At 34.8% G+C, this 18652-nt stretch overlaps 3 protein-coding genes across 3 annotated transcripts; all 3 read right to left on the reverse strand.

The window, feature by feature from the left end:
* Nucleotides 1-3080: 3080 nt before the first annotated feature.
* Nucleotides 3081-5846, reverse strand: LOC120336290 (inactive carboxypeptidase-like protein X2). The gene is made up of 5 exons (XM_078110212.1): nt 5372-5846; nt 4905-4940; nt 4517-4690; nt 4029-4207; nt 3081-3625 (listed from the first exon to the last, which is right to left on the reverse strand). Exons 1-5 carry the CDS (start codon nt 5631-5633, stop codon nt 3470-3472), a joined length of 807 nt encoding a protein of 268 aa, XP_077966338.1. The 5' UTR covers nt 5634-5846; the 3' UTR covers nt 3081-3469.
* A 2026-nt stretch (nt 5847-7872) lies between these two features.
* LOC120336288 (inactive carboxypeptidase-like protein X2) lies at nt 7873-11184 on the reverse strand. Its single transcript, XM_039403929.2, has 5 exons — nt 10779-11184; nt 10390-10425; nt 9848-10021; nt 9307-9485; nt 7873-8604 (listed from the first exon to the last, which is right to left on the reverse strand). The coding sequence occupies exons 1-5, from the start codon at nt 11038-11040 to the stop codon at nt 8449-8451; spliced, it is 807 nt and encodes a 268-aa protein (XP_039259863.2). The 5' UTR covers nt 11041-11184; the 3' UTR covers nt 7873-8448.
* Nucleotides 11185-15062: 3878 nt separating this feature from the next.
* On the reverse strand, nt 15063-17924 carry LOC144419929 (inactive carboxypeptidase-like protein X2). Its single transcript, XM_078110178.1, has 5 exons — nt 17649-17924; nt 17181-17216; nt 16793-16966; nt 16305-16483; nt 15063-15889 (listed from the first exon to the last, which is right to left on the reverse strand). Exons 1-5 carry the CDS (start codon nt 17905-17907, stop codon nt 15734-15736), a joined length of 804 nt encoding a protein of 267 aa, XP_077966304.1. The 5' UTR covers nt 17908-17924; the 3' UTR covers nt 15063-15733.
* Between the last annotated feature and the right edge of the window lie 728 nt (nt 17925-18652).

Below are 18652 nucleotides of genomic sequence, written 5' to 3' on the forward strand. Positions count from 1 at the left end.
ATTTAAAGATGAGAATCACTCAAAAAAATTCAGAAACCCGAAAATCTGCATGCGTGCTTTTTCCGTTCGGCATTCTTTTTTTCGATAAATATTACTATCCAAATAAAAGGTTATGAATATTTCTTTGTTTAAACCAGAAAACTGTAAAGAACAGTATAATATTCCTGAGTTCACCTTGACACCCATGAATTTGTTGCGACGCTGCAGGTGGCTACGAGACGCACAACAAAGTAGGGACCGCAGTGATCTTTACCGGGTGAGGCACAGCAGGATTTTGAGCCTGGTGCGAAGTTCGCAAGGACATTCTCATTGTAATATAAATTCATTTTTTTTGAAGCATTGATCAACTGCAGAGGCATTGATATAATGAACCCAATGAAAATTTTACTTTACAGTCCAGATTTATAAAAGAATCATTGTCACAATTCATTCTTGGGCTCTCTTGATAACGTTTACCCATCGATAAGTATACGAGCATTTAAACTGTTGTCCGAATTTTCAACCAGTTACTTCTAGCTTCAATTAAAACGAAACAAATAAATCGACTGTGAGCCGCTGCGGAGCTTTGTGTTGCAAAACCTTTTTTAGATGCCTCGTTTGCAGTCCTGTATTGAAAACGACACAGTAGCAAAATTCTCCCTGGAGTTATATGATTTGACATCTGCATGTTTTTATGTGAGATGTGTACCTTTTTTACGCATAATGCGTGCCCAGCACTGCATCTTATTACGGAAATATAAGTTATTAATTTATATTCCACCCATTTCAATTTTTGTCGGCACATTATTTGATAGTTTTTCCTCATGCGAAATGTTTTTAGGGGGTGCCTTTTTTTTCTAAAGGCATAGTGATTGCTCGACATTACGCAAATATATGTTATTATTTTCTTTTCCACTAATTTCAGTTTTTGCCGGTCCGCAAAGACATTTTATTTTACCGGTCCGCCAGGGTAGAAAGGTTGGGAACCACTGTTCTAGAGACATATCGGTGGATTGACCGCTCAACCAATCTCAATGTTGGAATCAGAAGTTATTATCAAAGATTATTATGCTTTTCATTTATTTTTTCCCTTTTATGTATTTTGTTGGCGGCTTTTTGATTATCTCTACTTTGGATCTCTATCAATTTCATACACGATCTAACACAAGTTGAACGAGTTTTATTGAAAATCATTAATGCGTAATGCCTACTTATGAAATTTATAAGTGTTATGAAGAACAACAACAAGAAGCAACATCTGAAGCAGTCTACAAAATTTGAAAACTTTGAAAAAAAGAAACAACATATTTTATGATTGCTGATAAAACTGAAAATTTGAAACGCGGTTCAATAGTGAAAAGAAAAACAACTAGTCGATTTAGTGTTTGATAATGAGCCAAAAGTTAGCTCAATATTTCAGTAAAATTCTGAAAAGGCGTTCCTAGGTCGGTTGTAAGCCTATTCAAAGTCGAATAGCATGGATTCTTAGAACAAGTCGTGACATTCGCCTCGAATTACTTCCATTCTCATGCATTGGTGATATTTCCATGATAATGGGTACAAACAAACAAAGCGACAAATCAGAGGTTTGGGAAACATGTTAATCACTTTAGAATTCTCATCCGTGTTTCCTGAAAAGACCTATAGTAAAACATAAATAAAAATATTATTTTACAAAATACGACAAACATTATTGTTATACTTTCGATATAAAAAAGCACAAAAGAAATAGATGAATAGGAAAATAACTGAAAAGTTTATTGTAATTTCCAGATTAATCTTGCTTATATACTTGGAACCTTACGAAGGAAATATTAAGATAGGATTTGCATATTTAACCCGGGGAGAGGTAAACTGATAAGACGGCTTAATCATATGTCGAACCCCGGCCTCGAGTACGGCTACCAGTCCGCGTCGGGAATGAAATTAGTTGGCCAGTTATTTGTTTCCGGTTTATAGACTTGTTAGTGGAGAAAGCCGTAACCGACCGGCGCTTACGTGAACCACCCTATACGGCAGCGAAAAGTTTAGCAATTTTCTCGCACATTTGATACGAATATGCGAACCCACGAATTAGTAACTAATATAGGTAATAATGAATAGCTAATATATTTATATATATAATAGTTCTTCATCGTATTACTTTTTTTATCCCTAGTGTGCGTTTATATACAAGAATATTGTACGATACATACTTTGTCAATAGCATTATCCGTTATAGTTCTCAGAGTAGAAGTTGAATTCCCACACGCTATTTTGCATGTTTTTACCCACTGATTGAAGTCCCATACGTATTTAATTGGGCGTCCCTGTGTTACTATTCCACCTATAAATCTCGGGCGTTGAAAATCAACCTGAATCCACTGATCATTTGCTGATAAATATTAATTCGCAAATTCAGTATGATTTTCCTTTTTTTGAAACTGTATCAAATTTTTACGTGTTTAACGCAAAATAGTTTCCTCCGGATATTATTGAAGTTGTTATAGTAATCGCTGGCTTTTATAAAATATTTACCTGATTTGATGGTTATACTCAGAAAAAGATAGATAATCTGTTGGTTCATTACAATTTTTACATGCAAATAATGATACGTCGTACTCCTATTAAAAAATATAGTGCATGGAAGGGGCATGGCAAAGGTACTCGCTATATATATATGGAGGGCCTCGTTTAAAAAATAAAACAAAAATGTTGAGATACATCGATTGGAAGTGATCGTTTTGCAAATTGTTGGACTGAGAGTCATTACTTGAGGAATTATAGGGACCCCAGGAGGCATTTGTGTTAAAAATGGCTGCCCTGGAGTAATGACACAATTCTCTACATTGCAGCTTTCGTATTTTGCGCACTATCGTTGCATATTACCATTTTATTTAATTCCTAAACTGCCTGGGTGTTTTTGTCAAATTTGTGACACCGAAAAAACGAATAACATACACTGATATCTCTGGATTGACCGTTCGATCAACGTTGGAATCAGAATTTATTATCAAAGATATTTATGTTTTCAAATTTGTATCCTTGTTGGCGACTTTTTGACTATATCCACCGGGACCTCTACCAATTTTATACACGACCTAACACAAGTTAAACGAGTTTTATTAAAAAAACTAATGCGTTACGCTTATATTTACGAAATTCAAGTTTTAACACATGATGAAAATAGTACAATACTTAAATGCTCATGCACACGAATACGGAAGTTAATTGGCACCATTTTTTTCGTACGTTAGCAACATCTGAAGCAGTCTACAAAATTTGAAAACTTATCAAAATAAACAACATATTTTATCTACTGTACTGATAACAATTGCTGCAAAACTAAACATTTGAAACGCGATTCAGTAGTGAAAATGAGAAAACTAATCGATTTAGTGTTTGATATTGAGCCAAAAGTTGGCTTAATCTTTCAGTAAAATTGTGTAAATCCTGTGAAGGCTTTTCTAGATCGTCTGTAAGCCTATTCGAAGTCGAATAGCATAGATTCTTAGAACATGTCGTGACATTCGCCTCGAATTACTTCCATTCTCATGCATATGCCAATATTCCAGGACATTGGATATAAACGAACAAAACGACAAGACAGAGGTTTGGGGAACATGTTAATCACTTTAGAATCCTCATCCGTGTTTCCTACAAAAACCTAAAGGAAAAACAACATCATTTTACAAAAGAGACGAGAAATTCAGTAATCCCCTCGCACATAATTATCTCACGTGGGATTCGTACCCACGCAGATAATCAGAGGTGCGGTGGCGAACGTACTCGTAAAGCATAGCACGTTGCGCCACAAATCTAAATCGTAAGAAAATTTCAAAAGCAACTAATTTCAATACGAATGTTTGCTGTTCAGTTATTTAATTTCCATAGCGGTGTTACGGGCACCATTGAAATGGCATGGTCTGTCGCTGTCAATGTGTGTAGCTAGATTGGTTTTTACCAGTGAAGTAGTATATTTATTCAAATATAATACCCCTTTTTCGTATTGCTGTTTGTTTTTCATCCTTTGTCTACAATCATATAAAAGAAAATTATACGATACATACTTTGTCGATCTCATTATCCGTTATAGTTCTCAGAGTAGAAGTTGAATTCCCACACGCTACTTTGTATGTTTTTACCCGCTGATTGTAGTTCCATCTGTATTTAATTCGGCGTCCCTGAGTTACTATTCCACCTATAAATCTCGGACGTTGAAAATCAATCTGAATCCACTCACCATTTGCTGATAAATATTAATTCGCAAATTTAGTATGAGTTTTATATTTTTTAGAAACTGTTAAAATATTTTTACGTTTAATCGTTTACTTTTCAAAATGTCTACCTGATTGGAAGATTAGAAAAAGGTGAAGAATCGACTGTTAATTCATTACAATTTTACATGGGAATAATAGTACATCGTGCTCCTTAGAAGTGGCATGCTATGGGGCTCGTTTAAAAAATATAGAGGGCTTCGTTTGAAATATAAAACGAAATGTTAGGATCCACTTGATGTTAAGATATATCAAGTGAAAGTGAACACAAAAATACCTACTGTTTTGTCCGGAGCACCAGGCACCTACACTAAATCCAGATGAAGCTGTATGGAAAACAGCATTTTCATTCATTCGTCCATGATGAGCGGCATGTCGGTAATCAGAAACAGATGATGCAGTAATCACATGATCTGGAATATCCCTGCTCTTCATTCCCATTCCACAGTAGGATACTGCAATGGATATAAAAGAAATTTTCTATTTATAAATAAGTGCTTCGATTATATTCTACTGATCATCTGATTATTTTTATGGTATGGATATAGAACAAATTTTATTTACCTGATTATTTAATTTCGTAGGCCAATAGTCATTATTTTTCTATTTCAGTACCTATCCAGAGTAAAATGAAATGTAAAAAAATACATTGAATTTTAAATTACTTACGTTTTGGAATAATGTCAACGGTTTTCTTCATTTTTTCTGAAGTAAAAATCAAGAAGATGCGCTCAGATTATCCTTAATTTCCTTTTTGTATTTTGTAGAATTAAACAGTTTTAATTTATTCAAATAAATTCTAATAAAATTCCTTGTGTCTCACTGTTTTATTATCCACTGGACACGGCCCAGAAAAAATTAATTGCCGTTTCAGGAACTTGTTTTACGAATTGTCGGACCGAAAGTCACTGCTCGATGAATTATATCAAAACAATTCATTTTTCATAAAATGTATTCATTCTGTGCAATATAAGTTCTGAAAATGTAATATGCTTGGGTTTCACGCAATTCCATATCAAACCCGTCCAAAATAATTCAAAATGTAATGTCCAAAATGTAAATGTAATGTCTCAGTTCCAGTTGGCTATATTTAGGGCGTAAAAAATGAATGTTAAATGCATAACAAAAAAGCTTACCTTCTAACAATCTTATTTTCTCCTCCAAGCGTTCCGTTGTCCCCTCTTCGCCTCTGTCACCTTTTACACCAGGCAGACCCCTCCTACCCTCTGGCCCCCGCTTTCCGGGCCTTCCCTGGCACTGAGCAGCACAGTTATGACTCGATGCAGTTTTGTCAGTCATTAGAGCAGAACAAAACTCGTATACGTTCGGTATGTCACTTAAAACTGCAGGTATGATTACGACACAGCACCATAATACGACGAAAGATTTATGCGGCATATCTATTTTATTCAATATTAATTGCAATTAAAAAAAGTATATTGTAGAAAATTTGGGCAAATATTTTCATCTTTGAAAGGCTTCCATATGTCCTGATAAATGTAATTTAAAATTGAAATGAACATATCGTTATACCCTCTGTTTAATATCAAACATTGTAGTTAACGGCTTTGTTGTATCTTAACTTCCAAACTATTGTTTAGCATCATCCCGAATTTACAAATACCACTCCATGACTAGACGCCGCTAATGTTGTTTTGACCTTGCCATCTTATATATATAGAGAGAGAGAGAAATATTAGGTCATCAGGGTACTAACGTTATATTTCACATTTTAGTTTTTCGAAACTGAAATGGAAGTTCAAAAAATGCCGAGACAATGGTTTTAATGTGTAAATTGAACGAGCTTCAGTATTTTCTCGTGGGAAACTTACATTGCGCTGTTTTTCCCAACCACATCGCCTGATCGTAAAGAGATTATATTTTGAAAACATTTACCAAACCACTAAGCCAATAAAGCTTGGTGGTGACTAATTGATATTTTAAATCAGTGCTAACGCTAATAAATGTAATTTGTTGAGATCCAAGTGAGACTGGTTACAAATACTCATTTATTTCAGTATCCAAGCACCGCTTATTTTGAGTCCCTATGCTTACTCTAATCTGGAAAGAAGTATTCATCAATATCACCTATATGTATCAGAGTTGGATCAATTGTAATTTGTAATTGTAATTGATGTAATTAATTACAGTTTTTCATGTAATTGTAATGTAATCGAGGCATTTTCATTCTGTGTAATTGTAAATGTAATTGTAATTTGCTAAAATTTCGGCTCAATTACACTTTCAAGTACACCAGGGGTCACCAAACTAGGGCGTCCTTTCATCTGGCAAATAACACGAAAAAGGGCGAAATATTTTTCCAAGGGGCGTTTCCGAGAATCGCCTTCCTTTTTTTTATTTCGTAACATTAGCCAATCAGCAAGATGCGAAAAAGAGACGTAACAATATGCCTTTTCGCATCCGTTAAGACACTCGGACAGATTTTCAGTCGTGGTTGTAAACATTACCTCATTTTGCGATTTCGAATGCTATTCGTTAGATTTTAGTTGTGTTTCGGAAATTTAAGTTTGAATCAAATAAGTGAATCCTCATATTGCCTTCTTAGGAGTTATAGTTTAATTATAAGTAGTTATCAAAATTAGTCTAGAAATAGCTGTGATAAAATAGGCTAAATCCATGGGAACACTGGCTGTCTGGTTTGATTCTGTAAATTCTTGCTACGCGAAACTCGGAAATTTTTTGAGGGTAGCGGTAGCATCAAGGGTAAACTGCTTCGCTCTGTGTAACGTGTCCATATATTTGAGCATTGCTCTGTTGTAATTGTAAATGTAATGTAATTGTATTTTGATACTTTTTGCACGGAGTAATTGTAATGTAATTGAAATATTTAAGGAAGTAATTGCAATTGTAATTGAACTGAATTAATGTAATTGATCCAACTCTGATATGTATCATTTTTTCTTTTGCCTGGAAGGTTTGATAGTTAGACAGTTTGAATGCAAATTATATTCAAATTTGTCATTTTTTAAAGAATAAATAATTTAGAATTAAAATGAACATATCGGTATACCCACTGTTCAATGTGTCAAACATTGAAGTTAACGACTTTGTTCGTCTGTATCTTAATTTCCCAACTAACATTTTGCATCATCCCGATTTTACAAATACTACTCCTATAACTAGACGCCGCTAATGTTTTTTTGACTTTGCCATCTTATATGTATATATATAAATATTCGGTCATCAGGGAACTAACGTTATATTTCACATTTTTTTTTAAATTGAAATGGAAGTTCAAAAAATGCCGAGACAATGGTTTTAATGTGTGAATTGAACGAGCTTCAGTATTTTCTCGTGGGAAACTTACATTGCGCTGATTTTCCTAACCACATCGTACGATTAGATAATATGTTAAAGGCCATTACCGAGCCACTAATAATCCAATAGGTTGGTGGTGATTGATTTGATATTTTAAATCAGTGCTAACGCTAATAAATGTAATTTGTTGAGATTCAAGTGAGCCTGGTTACAAATACTCATTTAGTTAAATATCCAAGAAGCTCTTATTTTGTGCTCCAAGGAGGCGAATACTATGCGTGCGGGAAAGACGATATGTCTGGGCGCATGCTTGACCAAGCTTATTTTTACATAACAGTTTACAAGTTCCGTCACTAATAATTATAATAAACATGTAACTACGATGAAACCCATAGGTAATTATATTCACGGCACTCCTAGAGAATCGTAGTCCACTTCATTGGAAAGATAGCCTTCCTTTGGCTATGTCACAATAAGACAAACGTAACCCAATGAGTGACGTCTAAAGTTGAGAAGCATATAAAACTTTTCAAATTCCAAATAAACGGTGTAGTTAGTGAAGTTATCAAGGTTAGTGTAGTAAACTAAGTTCGAGTCAAAGTGGGAAAGACAGAAATGCTCATGCACACGAATACGAAAGTCAATTGTCACCATTTTCCTCGTACTTTTAGCAACATCTGAAGTAGTATAATTATACAGATTGAAAAAATTTACAAAATTAAACATTATATTCTATCTACTGTAATGATTCTGATTGCTGCTGAAACTGAAAATTTAAAACGCGGATCAACAGTGAAAAAGAGAAGCAACTGGTCGATTTAATGTTTGATAATGAGTCAAAAGTTGGCTTTATCTTTCAGTAAAATTTTGTAAATCCTGTAAAGGCTTTTCTCGGTCGTTTGTAAGCCTATTCAATGTCGAATAGCATGGATTCTTAGAACATGTCGTGACATTCGCCTCGAATTACTTCCATTCTCATGCATGGGTGATTATTCCATGATAATGGGTACAAACGAATAAGGCGACAAATCAGAGGTTTGGGAAACATGTTAATCACTTTAGAATCCTCATCCGTGTTTCCTACAAAGACCTAAAGTAAAAAAACACATTATTTTGCAAAACACGACAAACGTTATTGTTATGATATCAATATCAAAAAGATTATAATGGGAATAGAAATTGATAAATAGAAATGAATAATACAAATTTTGTTGTAATTTCCAGTTTCATCCTGCTTGTATACTTGGGACCCTGCGAATGAATTATTAGTATAGGATAGGATTTACATATTTATTTCTGGGGAGAGGAAAGCCGATACGGTGGCTTAATCATATGAAAAACCGCGGTCTCTCGTTCAGTTATCAGACCATGTCAGGTACGGGATTGTTAGCCAGAAATTTGTTTCAGATGCATGGAATTGATAGTGGTGAAAGCCGTAACCGACCAGGGGTTAAGTTAATCACTCTACGACAGAGAGGAGTCCCGCAATCATCTTACACATAGCTATTCTCGCATGGGATTCGAAACTGCGAACCCACGCAAGGTAATCAGAGATGCGGTGGCGGGCGTATTTCTATATACCAATGTTTTTTGTTTAGTTGTTTAATTTCTATAGTGGGGTTACGGGCGATCACTGTGATAGCTTGTTATACCGTAGTGATTGCGTGTAGCCAGATTGGTTTTTACCAAATAGAAGCAGCAGATTTTTTTGAATACAATAGCCCTTCATCGTATTATTTTGTTTTTCATCCCTCGTGTACGATTATATAAAAGAAAATTGTGCGATACATACTTTGTCGACAGAATTATCCGTTATAGTTCTCAGAGTAGAAGTTGAATTCCCACACGCTACTTTGTATGTTTTTACCCACTGATTGTGGTCCCATCCATATTTAATTGGGCGTCCCTGAGTTACTATTCCACCTATAAATCTCGGACGTTGAAAATCAACCTGAATCCACGGATGATTTGCTGAAAAATAATACTTTATAAATTTATTAGGATTTTTTTGAAAACTGTATACATGTTTTTACGTGTTTAACGCGAAATAATTGCCACCGGATGTTGTTGGACTTGTCAAAATTATCGTTTATTTTTATTTTATTTTTTATTTACCTGATTCAGAGGTTATAATCAAAAAGAGATAGAGAACCGTTGATTAAGTATACAATTTTACATTCAAATAAGGGGACATCGTACTCTTACTAATAATTTAAGTTAGAAAGGGCATGCAATGGTACTCATTTAAAAAACCTGGAGGGCCTAATTGGAAAGTAAAAGAACTGCAAAGATACAATGGATTATCAAGTGGAATTCAACACGGAAATACTTACTATCGTGTGTGGGGCACCAAGCACCTATACTAAATCCAGTTGAAGCTGTATGGAAAACAGCATTTTCATCCATTCGTCCATGATGAGCGGCATGTCGGTAATCATAATCAGATGATGCAGTAATCGCATGATCTGGAATATCCCTGTTCTTCATTCCCAATCCACAGTATGATACTGCAATGAATATGAAAGGATTTTCCATTTTATAAATAAGTACTTCGATTATGTTCTACTGATCATCTGAGTATTTTCACGGAGTATTAGTTTCCATCGAATTGATCAATTGCAAACAACAATCGTCGCTTCGATCGAACTGTTGTATTCGATAACTGACTATAGTACTGCATATTTTGAAAATGGCGAATATGAAATATTATATATACGAATAATATAATTTATTTGCTTGACCCCTCTACAAATAAGCTCACGACCGACTATGGCTTATATAGAATAGACCATAAGTCATTAACTATTTTCTCATTTCAGTTCCTTTCCTGGGTAAAATGAAATGTAAAAAATATATTGAATTGTAAATATCTTACGTTTTGGAATAATGTCAACGGTTTTCTTCATTTTTTCTAAAGTATAAATGCAAGAAGAAGAGCTCAATTATCTTTATTTTCCTATACGTATGTTGTATAATTAATGTTTTAATTTATTCAAATAAACTTCGTTGATAAACACTGTTTTATTATCTACTGGACCTGGTCTAGTAAAAATTCATTGCCAATTAAAAAACTCGTTCGTTTTTCCAAAATGGTATTTATTCTGTAAATATAAGTTCTGGACAAGTAATAAGCTTGGGTTTCACGCGATTCCATAGCGAGCCGTCCGAAATAATCTAAAATGTGATTCATGACGTCAACGTGTCTCGTTTCCAGTTGGCTATATTTAGGACGTAGGAAATGAAATTTCTATGCAAAAAATTTACCTTCTAACAATCTTATTTTATCTTCCAGGCTTTCCGTTGTCCCCTCTTGGCCTCTGTCACCTTTTACACCAGGCAGACCCCTCCTACCCTCTGGCCCTCGCTTTCCAGGCCTTCCCTGGCACTGATCAGCACAGCTATGACTCGATGCAGTTTTGTCAGTCATTAGAGCAGAACAAAACTCGTATACGTTCGGTATGTCACCTAAAACTGCAGGTATGATCACGACACAGCACCATAATACGACAAAAGATTTATGCGGCATATCTATTTTATTTAATATTAACCGCAATAAAAAAAAGTATATTGTAGAAAATTTGGGCAAATATTTTCATCTTTGAAAAGCTTCCATATGTCCTGATAAATGTAATTTAAAATTGAAATGAACATATCGTTATACGGTTATACCCTCTGTTCAATATGTCAAACATTGTAGTTAACGGCTTTGTTGTATCTTAACTTCCAAACTATTATTTTGCATCATTCCGAATTTACAAATACTACTCCATGACTAGATGCCGCTAATGTTTTTTTGACTTTGCCATCTTATATATATATATAAATATTAGGTCATCAGGGAAATAACGTTATATTTCACATTTTTTTCAAATTGAAATGACAATGGTTTTAATGTGTGAATTGAATGAGCTTCAGTATTTTCTCGTGGGAAACTTACATAGCGCTGATTTTCCTAACCACATCGTATGATTAGATATTATGTTAAAGGCATTTACCGAGCCACTAATAATCCAATAGGTTGGTGGTGATTGATTTGATATTTTAAATCAGTGCTTACGCTAATAAATGTAATTTGTTGAAATCCAAGTAAGACTGGTTACAAACACTCATTTAGTTCAATACCCAAGCACCGCTTATTTTGTGTTTCAGGGAGGCGAATACTGTGCGTGCGGGAAAGACGATATGTCTGGGCGCATGCTTGACCAAGCTTATTTTTACGAAAAAGTTCACAAGTTTCGTCGCTAATAATTATAAGAAACAAACGGGCCGACACGGATGCCTTGACCAATGAACGATCCGTCAACGCAAACTACGATGAACCCGGCATAGGTGATTATATTCGCGGCACTCCCAGAGAATCGTAGTCTTCTCTCATTGGGCAGTGATAGACCTCCCTTGGGACACACAATAAGACAAAAGTGACCCAATGAGTGCGTTGACGCTTAAGTTGAGAAACATATAAAATTTTTGCAAATTCCAACTAAACGGTTAAGTACTTATAGGCCTTGAATCTAAAATTCAGTGTAAACTAAGTTCGGTTCAAAGTGGTAGGCCTATTGCAAGGATGGCATTCGATGGAGAAATTTCTAACAATCAGTCGATCGCAAGATATTAAGAAAATGTTAATCGATCTCGGCGATCCGCTGCGCATATCCATATATTGTAAACTGTAGTAGTTTTTAGGATAAAAGCTTTGGAATCGTGTGGTAATTGTCACAGCTCAAAAAAGCAACAGAAAGTCATAGCTATTTAAAGATGAGAATCACTCAAAAAAATTCAGAAACCCGAAAATCTGCATGCGTGCTTTTTCCGTTCGGCATTCTTTTTTTCGATAAATATTACTATCCAAATAAAAGGTTATGAATATTTCTTTGTTTAAACCAGAAAACTGTAAAGAACAGTATAATATTCCTGAGTTCACCTTGACACCCATGAATTTGTTGCGACGCTGCAGGTGGCTACGAGACGCACAACAAAGTAGGGACCGCAGTGATCTTTACCGGGTGAGGCACAGCAGGATTTTGAGCCTGGTGCGAAGTTCGCAAGGACATTCTCATTGTAATATAAATTCATTTTTTTTGAAGCATTGATCAACTGCAGAGGCATTGATATAATGAACCCAATGAAAATTTTACTTTACAGTCCAGATTTATAAAAGAATCATTGTCACAATTCATTCTTGGGCTCTCTTGATAACGTTTACCCATCGATAAGTATACGAGCATTTAAACTGTTGTCCGAATTTTCAACCAGTTACTTCTAGCTTCAATTAAAACGAAACAAATAAATCGACTGTGAGCCGCTGCGGAGCTTTGTGTTGCAAAACCTTTTTTAGATGCCTCGTTTGCAGTCCTGTATTGAAAACGACACAGTAGCAAAATTCTCCCTGGAGTTATATGATTTGACATCTGCATGTTTTTATGTGAGATGTGTACCTTTTTTACGCATAATGCGTGCCCAGCACTGCATCTTATTACGGAAATATAAGTTATTAATTTATATTCCACCCATTTCAATTTTTGTCGGCACATTATTTGATAGTTTTTCCTCATGCGAAATGTTTTTAGGGGGTGCCTTTTTTTTCTAAAGGCATAGTGATTGCTCGACATTACGCAAATATATGTTATTATTTTCTTTTCCACTAATTTCAGTTTTTGCCGGTCCGCAAAGACATTTTATTTTACCGGTCCGCCAGGGTAGAAAGGTTGGGAACCACTGTTCTAGAGACATATCGGTGGATTGACCGCTCAACCAATCTCAATGTTGGAATCAGAAGTTATTATCAAAGATTATTATGCTTTTCATTTATTTTTTCCCTTTTATGTATTTTGTTGGCGGCTTTTTGATTATCTCTACTTTGGATCTCTATCAATTTCATACACGATCTAACACAAGTTGAACGAGTTTTATTGAAAATCATTAATGCGTAATGCCTACTTATGAAATTTATAAGTGTTATGAAGAACAACAACAAGAAGCAACATCTGAAGCAGTCTACAAAATTTGAAAACTTTGAAAAAAAGAAACAACATATTTTATGATTGCTGATAAAACTGAAAATTTGAAACGCGGTTCAATAGTGAAAAGAAAAACAACTAGTCGATTTAGTGTTTGATAATGAGCCAAAAGTTAGCTCAATATTTCAGTAAAATTCTGAAAAGGCGTTCCTAGGTCGGTTGTAAGCCTATTCAAAGTCGAATAGCATGGATTCTTAGAACAAGTCGTGACATTCGCCTCGAATTACTTCCATTCTCATGCATTGGTGATATTTCCATGATAATGGGTACAAACAAACAAAGCGACAAATCAGAGGTTTGGGAAACATGTTAATCACTTTAGAATTCTCATCCGTGTTTCCTGAAAAGACCTATAGTAAAACATAAATAAAAATATTATTTTACAAAATACGACAAACATTATTGTTATACTTTCGATATAAAAAAGCACAAAAGAAATAGATGAATAGGAAAATAACTGAAAAGTTTATTGTAATTTCCAGATTCATCTTGCTTATATACTTGGAACCTTACGAAGGAAATATTAAGATAGGATTTGCATATTTAACCCGGGGAGAGGTAAACTGATAAGACGGCTTAATCATATGTCGAACCCCGGCCTCGAGTACGGCTACCAGTCCGCGTCGGGAATGAAATTAGTTGGCCAGTTATTTGTTTCCGGTTTATAGACTTGTTAGTGGAGAAAGCCGTAACCGACCGGCGCTTACGTGAACCACCCTATACGGCAGCGAAAAGTTTAGCAATTTTCTCGCACATTTGATACGAATATGCGAACCCACGAATTAGTAACTAATATAGGTAATAATGAATAGCTAATATATTTATATATATAATAGTTCTTCATCGTATTACTTTTTTTATCCCTAGTGTGCGTTTATATACAAGAATATTGTACGATACATACTTTGTCAATAGCATTATCCGGTTATAGTTCTCAGAGTAGAAGTTGAATTCCCACACGCTATTTTGCATGTTTTTACCCACTGATTGAAGTCCCATACGTATTTAATTGGGCGTCCCTGTGTTACTATTCCACCTATAAATCTCGGGCGTTGAAAATCAACCTGAATCCACTGATCATTTGCTGATAAATATTAATTCGCAAATTCAGTATGATTTTCCTTTTTTTGAAACTGTATCAAATTTTTACGTGTTTAACGCAAAATAGTTTCCTCCGGATATTATTGAAGTTGTTATAGTAATCGCTGGCTTTTATAAAATATTTACCTGATTTGATGGTTATACTCAGAAAAAGATAGATAATCTGTTGGTTCATTACAATTTTTACATGCAAATAATGATACGTCGTACTCCTATTAAAAAATATAGTGCATGGAAGGGGCATGGCAAAGGTACTCGCTATATATATATGGAGGGCCTCGTTTAAAAAATAAAACAAAAATGTTGAGATACATCGATTGGAAGTGATCGTTTTGCAAATTGTTGGACTGAGAGTCATTACTTGAGGAATTATAGGGACCCCAGGAGGCATTTGTGTTAAAAATGGCTGCCCTGGAGTAATGACACAATTCTCTACATTGCAGCTTTCGTATTTTGCGCACTATCGTTGCATATTACCATTTTATTTAATTCCTAAACTGCCTGGGTGTTTTTGTCAAATTTGTGACACCGAAAAAACGAATAACATACACTGATATCTCTGGATTGACCGTTCGATCAACGTTGGAATCAGAATTTATTATCAAAGATATTTATGTTTTCAAATTTGTATCCTTGTTGGCGACTTTTTGACTATATCCACCGGGACCTCTACCAATTTTATACACGACCTAACACAAGTTAAACGAGTTTTATTAAAAAAACTAATGCGTTACGCTTATATTTACGAAATTCAAGTTTTAACACATGATGAAAATAGTACAATACTTAAATGCTCATGCACACGAATACGGAAGTTAATTGGCACCATTTTTTTCGTACGTTAGCAACATCTGATGCAGTCTACAAAATTTGAAAACTCATCAAAAATAAACAACATATTTTATCTACTGTACTGATAACAATTGCTGCTAAAACTAAACATTTGAAACGCGGTTCAGTAGTGAAAATGAGAAAACTAATCGATTTAGTGTTTGATATTGAGCCAAAAGTTGGCTTAATCTTTCAGTAAAATTGTGTAAATCCTGTGAATGCTTTTCTAGATCGTCTGTAAGCCTATTTGAAGTCGAATAGCATAAATTCTTAGAACATGTCGTGACATTCGCCTCGAATTACTTCCATTCTCATGCATATGCCAATATTCCAGGACATTGGATATAAACGAACAAAACGACAAGACAGAGGTTTGGGGAACATGGTAATCACTTTAGAATCCTCATCCGTGTTTCCTACAAAAACCTGAAGTAAAAAAAACATCATTTTACAAAAGAGACGAGAAATTCAGTAATCCCCTCGCACATAATTATCTCACGTGGGATTCGTACCCACGCAGATAATCAGAGGTGCGGTGGCGAACGTACTCGTAAAGCTTAGCACGTTGCGCCACAACGCCGAGAACAAATCTAAATCCTAAGAAAATTTCAAAAGCAACTAATTTCAATACGAATGTTTTCTGTTCAGTTATTTAATTTCCATAATGGTGTTACGGGCACCATTGAAATGGCATGGTCTGTCGCTGTCAATGTGTGTAGCTAGATTGGTTTTTACCAGTGAAGTAGAAAATTTATTCAAATATAATACCCCTTTTTCGTATTGCCGTTTGTTTTTCATCTTTTGTCTACAATCATATAAAAGAAAATTATACGATACATACTTTGTCGATCTCATTATCCGTTATAGTTCTCAGAGTAGAAGTTGAATTCCCACACGCTACTTTGTATGTTTTTACCCACTGATTGAAGTCCCATCCGTATTTAATTGGGCGTCCCTGAGTTACTATTCCACCTATAAATCTCGGACGTTGAAAATCAATCTGAATCCACTCACCATTTTCTGATAAATATTAATTCGCAAATTTAGTATGAGTTTTCTATTTTTTAGAAACTGTTAAAATATTTTTACGTTTAATCGTTTACTTTTCAAAATGTCTACCTGATTGGAAGGTTAGAAAAAGGTGAAGAATCGGCTGTTAATTCATTACAATTTTACATGGAAATAATAGTACATCGTGCTCCTTAGAAGTGGCATGCTATGGGGCTCGCTTAAAAACTATGGAGGGCTTCGTTTGAAATATAAAACAAAATGTTAGGATCCACTTGATGTTAAGATATATCAAGTGGAAGTGAACACAAAAATACCTACTGTTTTGTCCGGAGCACCAGGCACCTACACTAAATCCATTTGAAGCTGTATGGAAAACAGCATTTTCATCCATTCGTCCATGATGAGCGGCATGTTGGTAATTAAAATCAGATGATGCAGTAATCACATGATCTGGAATATCCCTGCTCTTCATTCCCATTCCACAGTAGGATACTGCAATGGATAAAAAAGAAATTTTCTATTTATAAATAAGTGCTTCGATTATATTCTACTGATCATCTGATTATTTTTATGGTATGGATATAGAACAAATTTTATTTACCTGATTATTTAATTTTGTAGTCCAATAGTCATTATTTTTCTATTTCAGTACCTATCCAGAGTAAAATGAAATGTAAAAAAATACATTGAATTTTAAATTACTTACGTTTTGGAATAATGTCAACGGTTTTCTTCATTTTTTCTGAGGTAAAAATGCAAGAAGATGCGCTCAGATTATCCTTAATTTCCTTTTCGTATTTTGTAGAATTAAACAGTTTTAATTTATTCAAATAAATTCTAATAAAATTCTTTGTGTCTCACTGTTTTATTATCCACTGGACACGGCCCAGAAAAAATTAATTGCCGTTTCAGGGACTTGTTTTGCGAATTGTCGGACCTAAAGTCACTGCTCGATGAATTATATCAAAACAATTCATTTTTCATAAAATGTATTTATTCTGTGCAATATAAGTTCTGAAAAAGTGATATGCCTGGGTTTCACGCAATTCCATACCAAACCCGTCCAAAATAATTCAAAATGTAATGTCCAAAATGTAAATGTAATGTCTCAGTTCCAGTTGGCTATATTTAGGGCGTAAAAAATGAATGTTAAATGCATAACAAAAAAGCTTACCTTCTAACAATCTTATTTTCTCCTCCAAGCGTTCCGTTGTCCCCTCTTCGCCTCTGTCACCTTTTACACCAAGCAGACCCCTCCTACCCTCTGGCCCCCGCTTTCCGGGCCTTCCCTGGCACTGAGCAGGACAGTTATGACTCGATGCAGTTTTGTCAGTAATTAGAGCAGAACAAAACTCGTATACGTTCGGTATGTCACCTAAAACTGCAGGTATGATCACGACACACCATAATACGACAAAAGATTTATGCGGCATATCTATTTTATTTAATATTAACTGCAATAAAAAAAGTATATTGTAGAAAATTTGGGCAAATATTTTCATCTTTGAAAGGCTTCCATATGTCAAACATTGTAGTTAACGGCTTTGTTGTATCTTAACTTCCAAACTATTATTTTGCATCATTCCGAATTTACAAATACTACTCCATGACTAGATGCCGCTAATGTTTTTTTGACTTTGCCATCTTATATATATATATAAATATTGGGTCATCAAGAAACTAACGTTACATTTCACTTTTGTTTTTTAAATTGAAATGACAATGGTTTTAATGTGTGAATTGAACGAGCTTCAGTATTTTCTCGTGGGAAACTTACATTGCGCTGATTTTCCTAACCACATCGTACGATTAGATAATATGTTAAAGGCCATTACCGAGCCACTAATAATCCAATAGGTTGGTGGTGATTGATTTAATATTTTAAATCAGTGCTAACGCTAATAAATGTAATTTGTTGAGATCCAAGTAAGACTGGTTACAAATACTCATTTAGTTCAATATCCAAGCACAGCTTATTTTATGTTTCAAGGAGGCGAATACTGTGCGTGCGGGAAAGACAATATGTCTGGGCGCATGCTTGACCAAGCTTATTGTTACGAAAAAGTTCACAAGTTTCGTCACTAATAATTATAAGAAACAAACGGGCCGACACGGATGCCCTGACCAATGAACGATCCGTCAACGCAAACTACGATGAACTCCATAGGTGAATATATT

The sequence above is a fragment of the Styela clava genome, chromosome 2, assembly GCF_964204865.1.
Source record: "Styela clava chromosome 2, kaStyClav1.hap1.2, whole genome shotgun sequence".
Taxonomy (NCBI): Eukaryota; Metazoa; Chordata; class Ascidiacea; order Stolidobranchia; family Styelidae; genus Styela; species Styela clava.

What these genes read in the sequence shown, in the direction of transcription:
- LOC120336290 (XM_078110212.1), bottom strand. Translation starts at nt 5,633, where the DNA reads ATGCCGCATAAATCTTTCGTCGTATTATGGTGCTGTGTCGTAATCATA. An exon ending in GAAAATAAGATTGTTAGAAG is followed by an intron (nt 4,941 to 5,371) that starts GTAAGCTTTTTT and finishes TTTTTACTTCAG; the next exon opens with AAAAAATGAAGAAAACCGTT. An exon ending in CGTTGACATTATTCCAAAAC is followed by an intron (nt 4,691 to 4,904) that starts GTAAGTAATTTA and finishes TATCCATTGCAG; the next exon opens with TATCCTACTGTGGAATGGGA.
- LOC120336288 (XM_039403929.2), bottom strand. Translation starts at nt 11,040, where the DNA reads ATGCCGCATAAATCTTTTGTCGTATTATGGTGCTGTGTCGTGATCATA. An exon ending in CGTTGACATTATTCCAAAAC is followed by an intron (nt 10,022 to 10,389) that starts GTAAGATATTTA and finishes TATTCATTGCAG; the next exon opens with TATCATACTGTGGATTGGGA. An exon ending in CGGATAATTCTGTCGACAAA is followed by an intron (nt 8,605 to 9,306) that starts GTATGTATCGCA and finishes TTTTTACTTTAG; the next exon opens with GTCTTTGTAGGAAACACGGA.
- LOC144419929 (XM_078110178.1), bottom strand. Translation starts at nt 17,907, where the DNA reads ATGCCGCATAAATCTTTTGTCGTATTATGGTGTGTCGTGATCATACCT. An exon ending in GAAAATAAGATTGTTAGAAG is followed by an intron (nt 17,217 to 17,648) that starts GTAAGCTTTTTT and finishes TTTTTACCTCAG; the next exon opens with AAAAAATGAAGAAAACCGTT. An exon ending in CGTTGACATTATTCCAAAAC is followed by an intron (nt 16,967 to 17,180) that starts GTAAGTAATTTA and finishes TATCCATTGCAG; the next exon opens with TATCCTACTGTGGAATGGGA.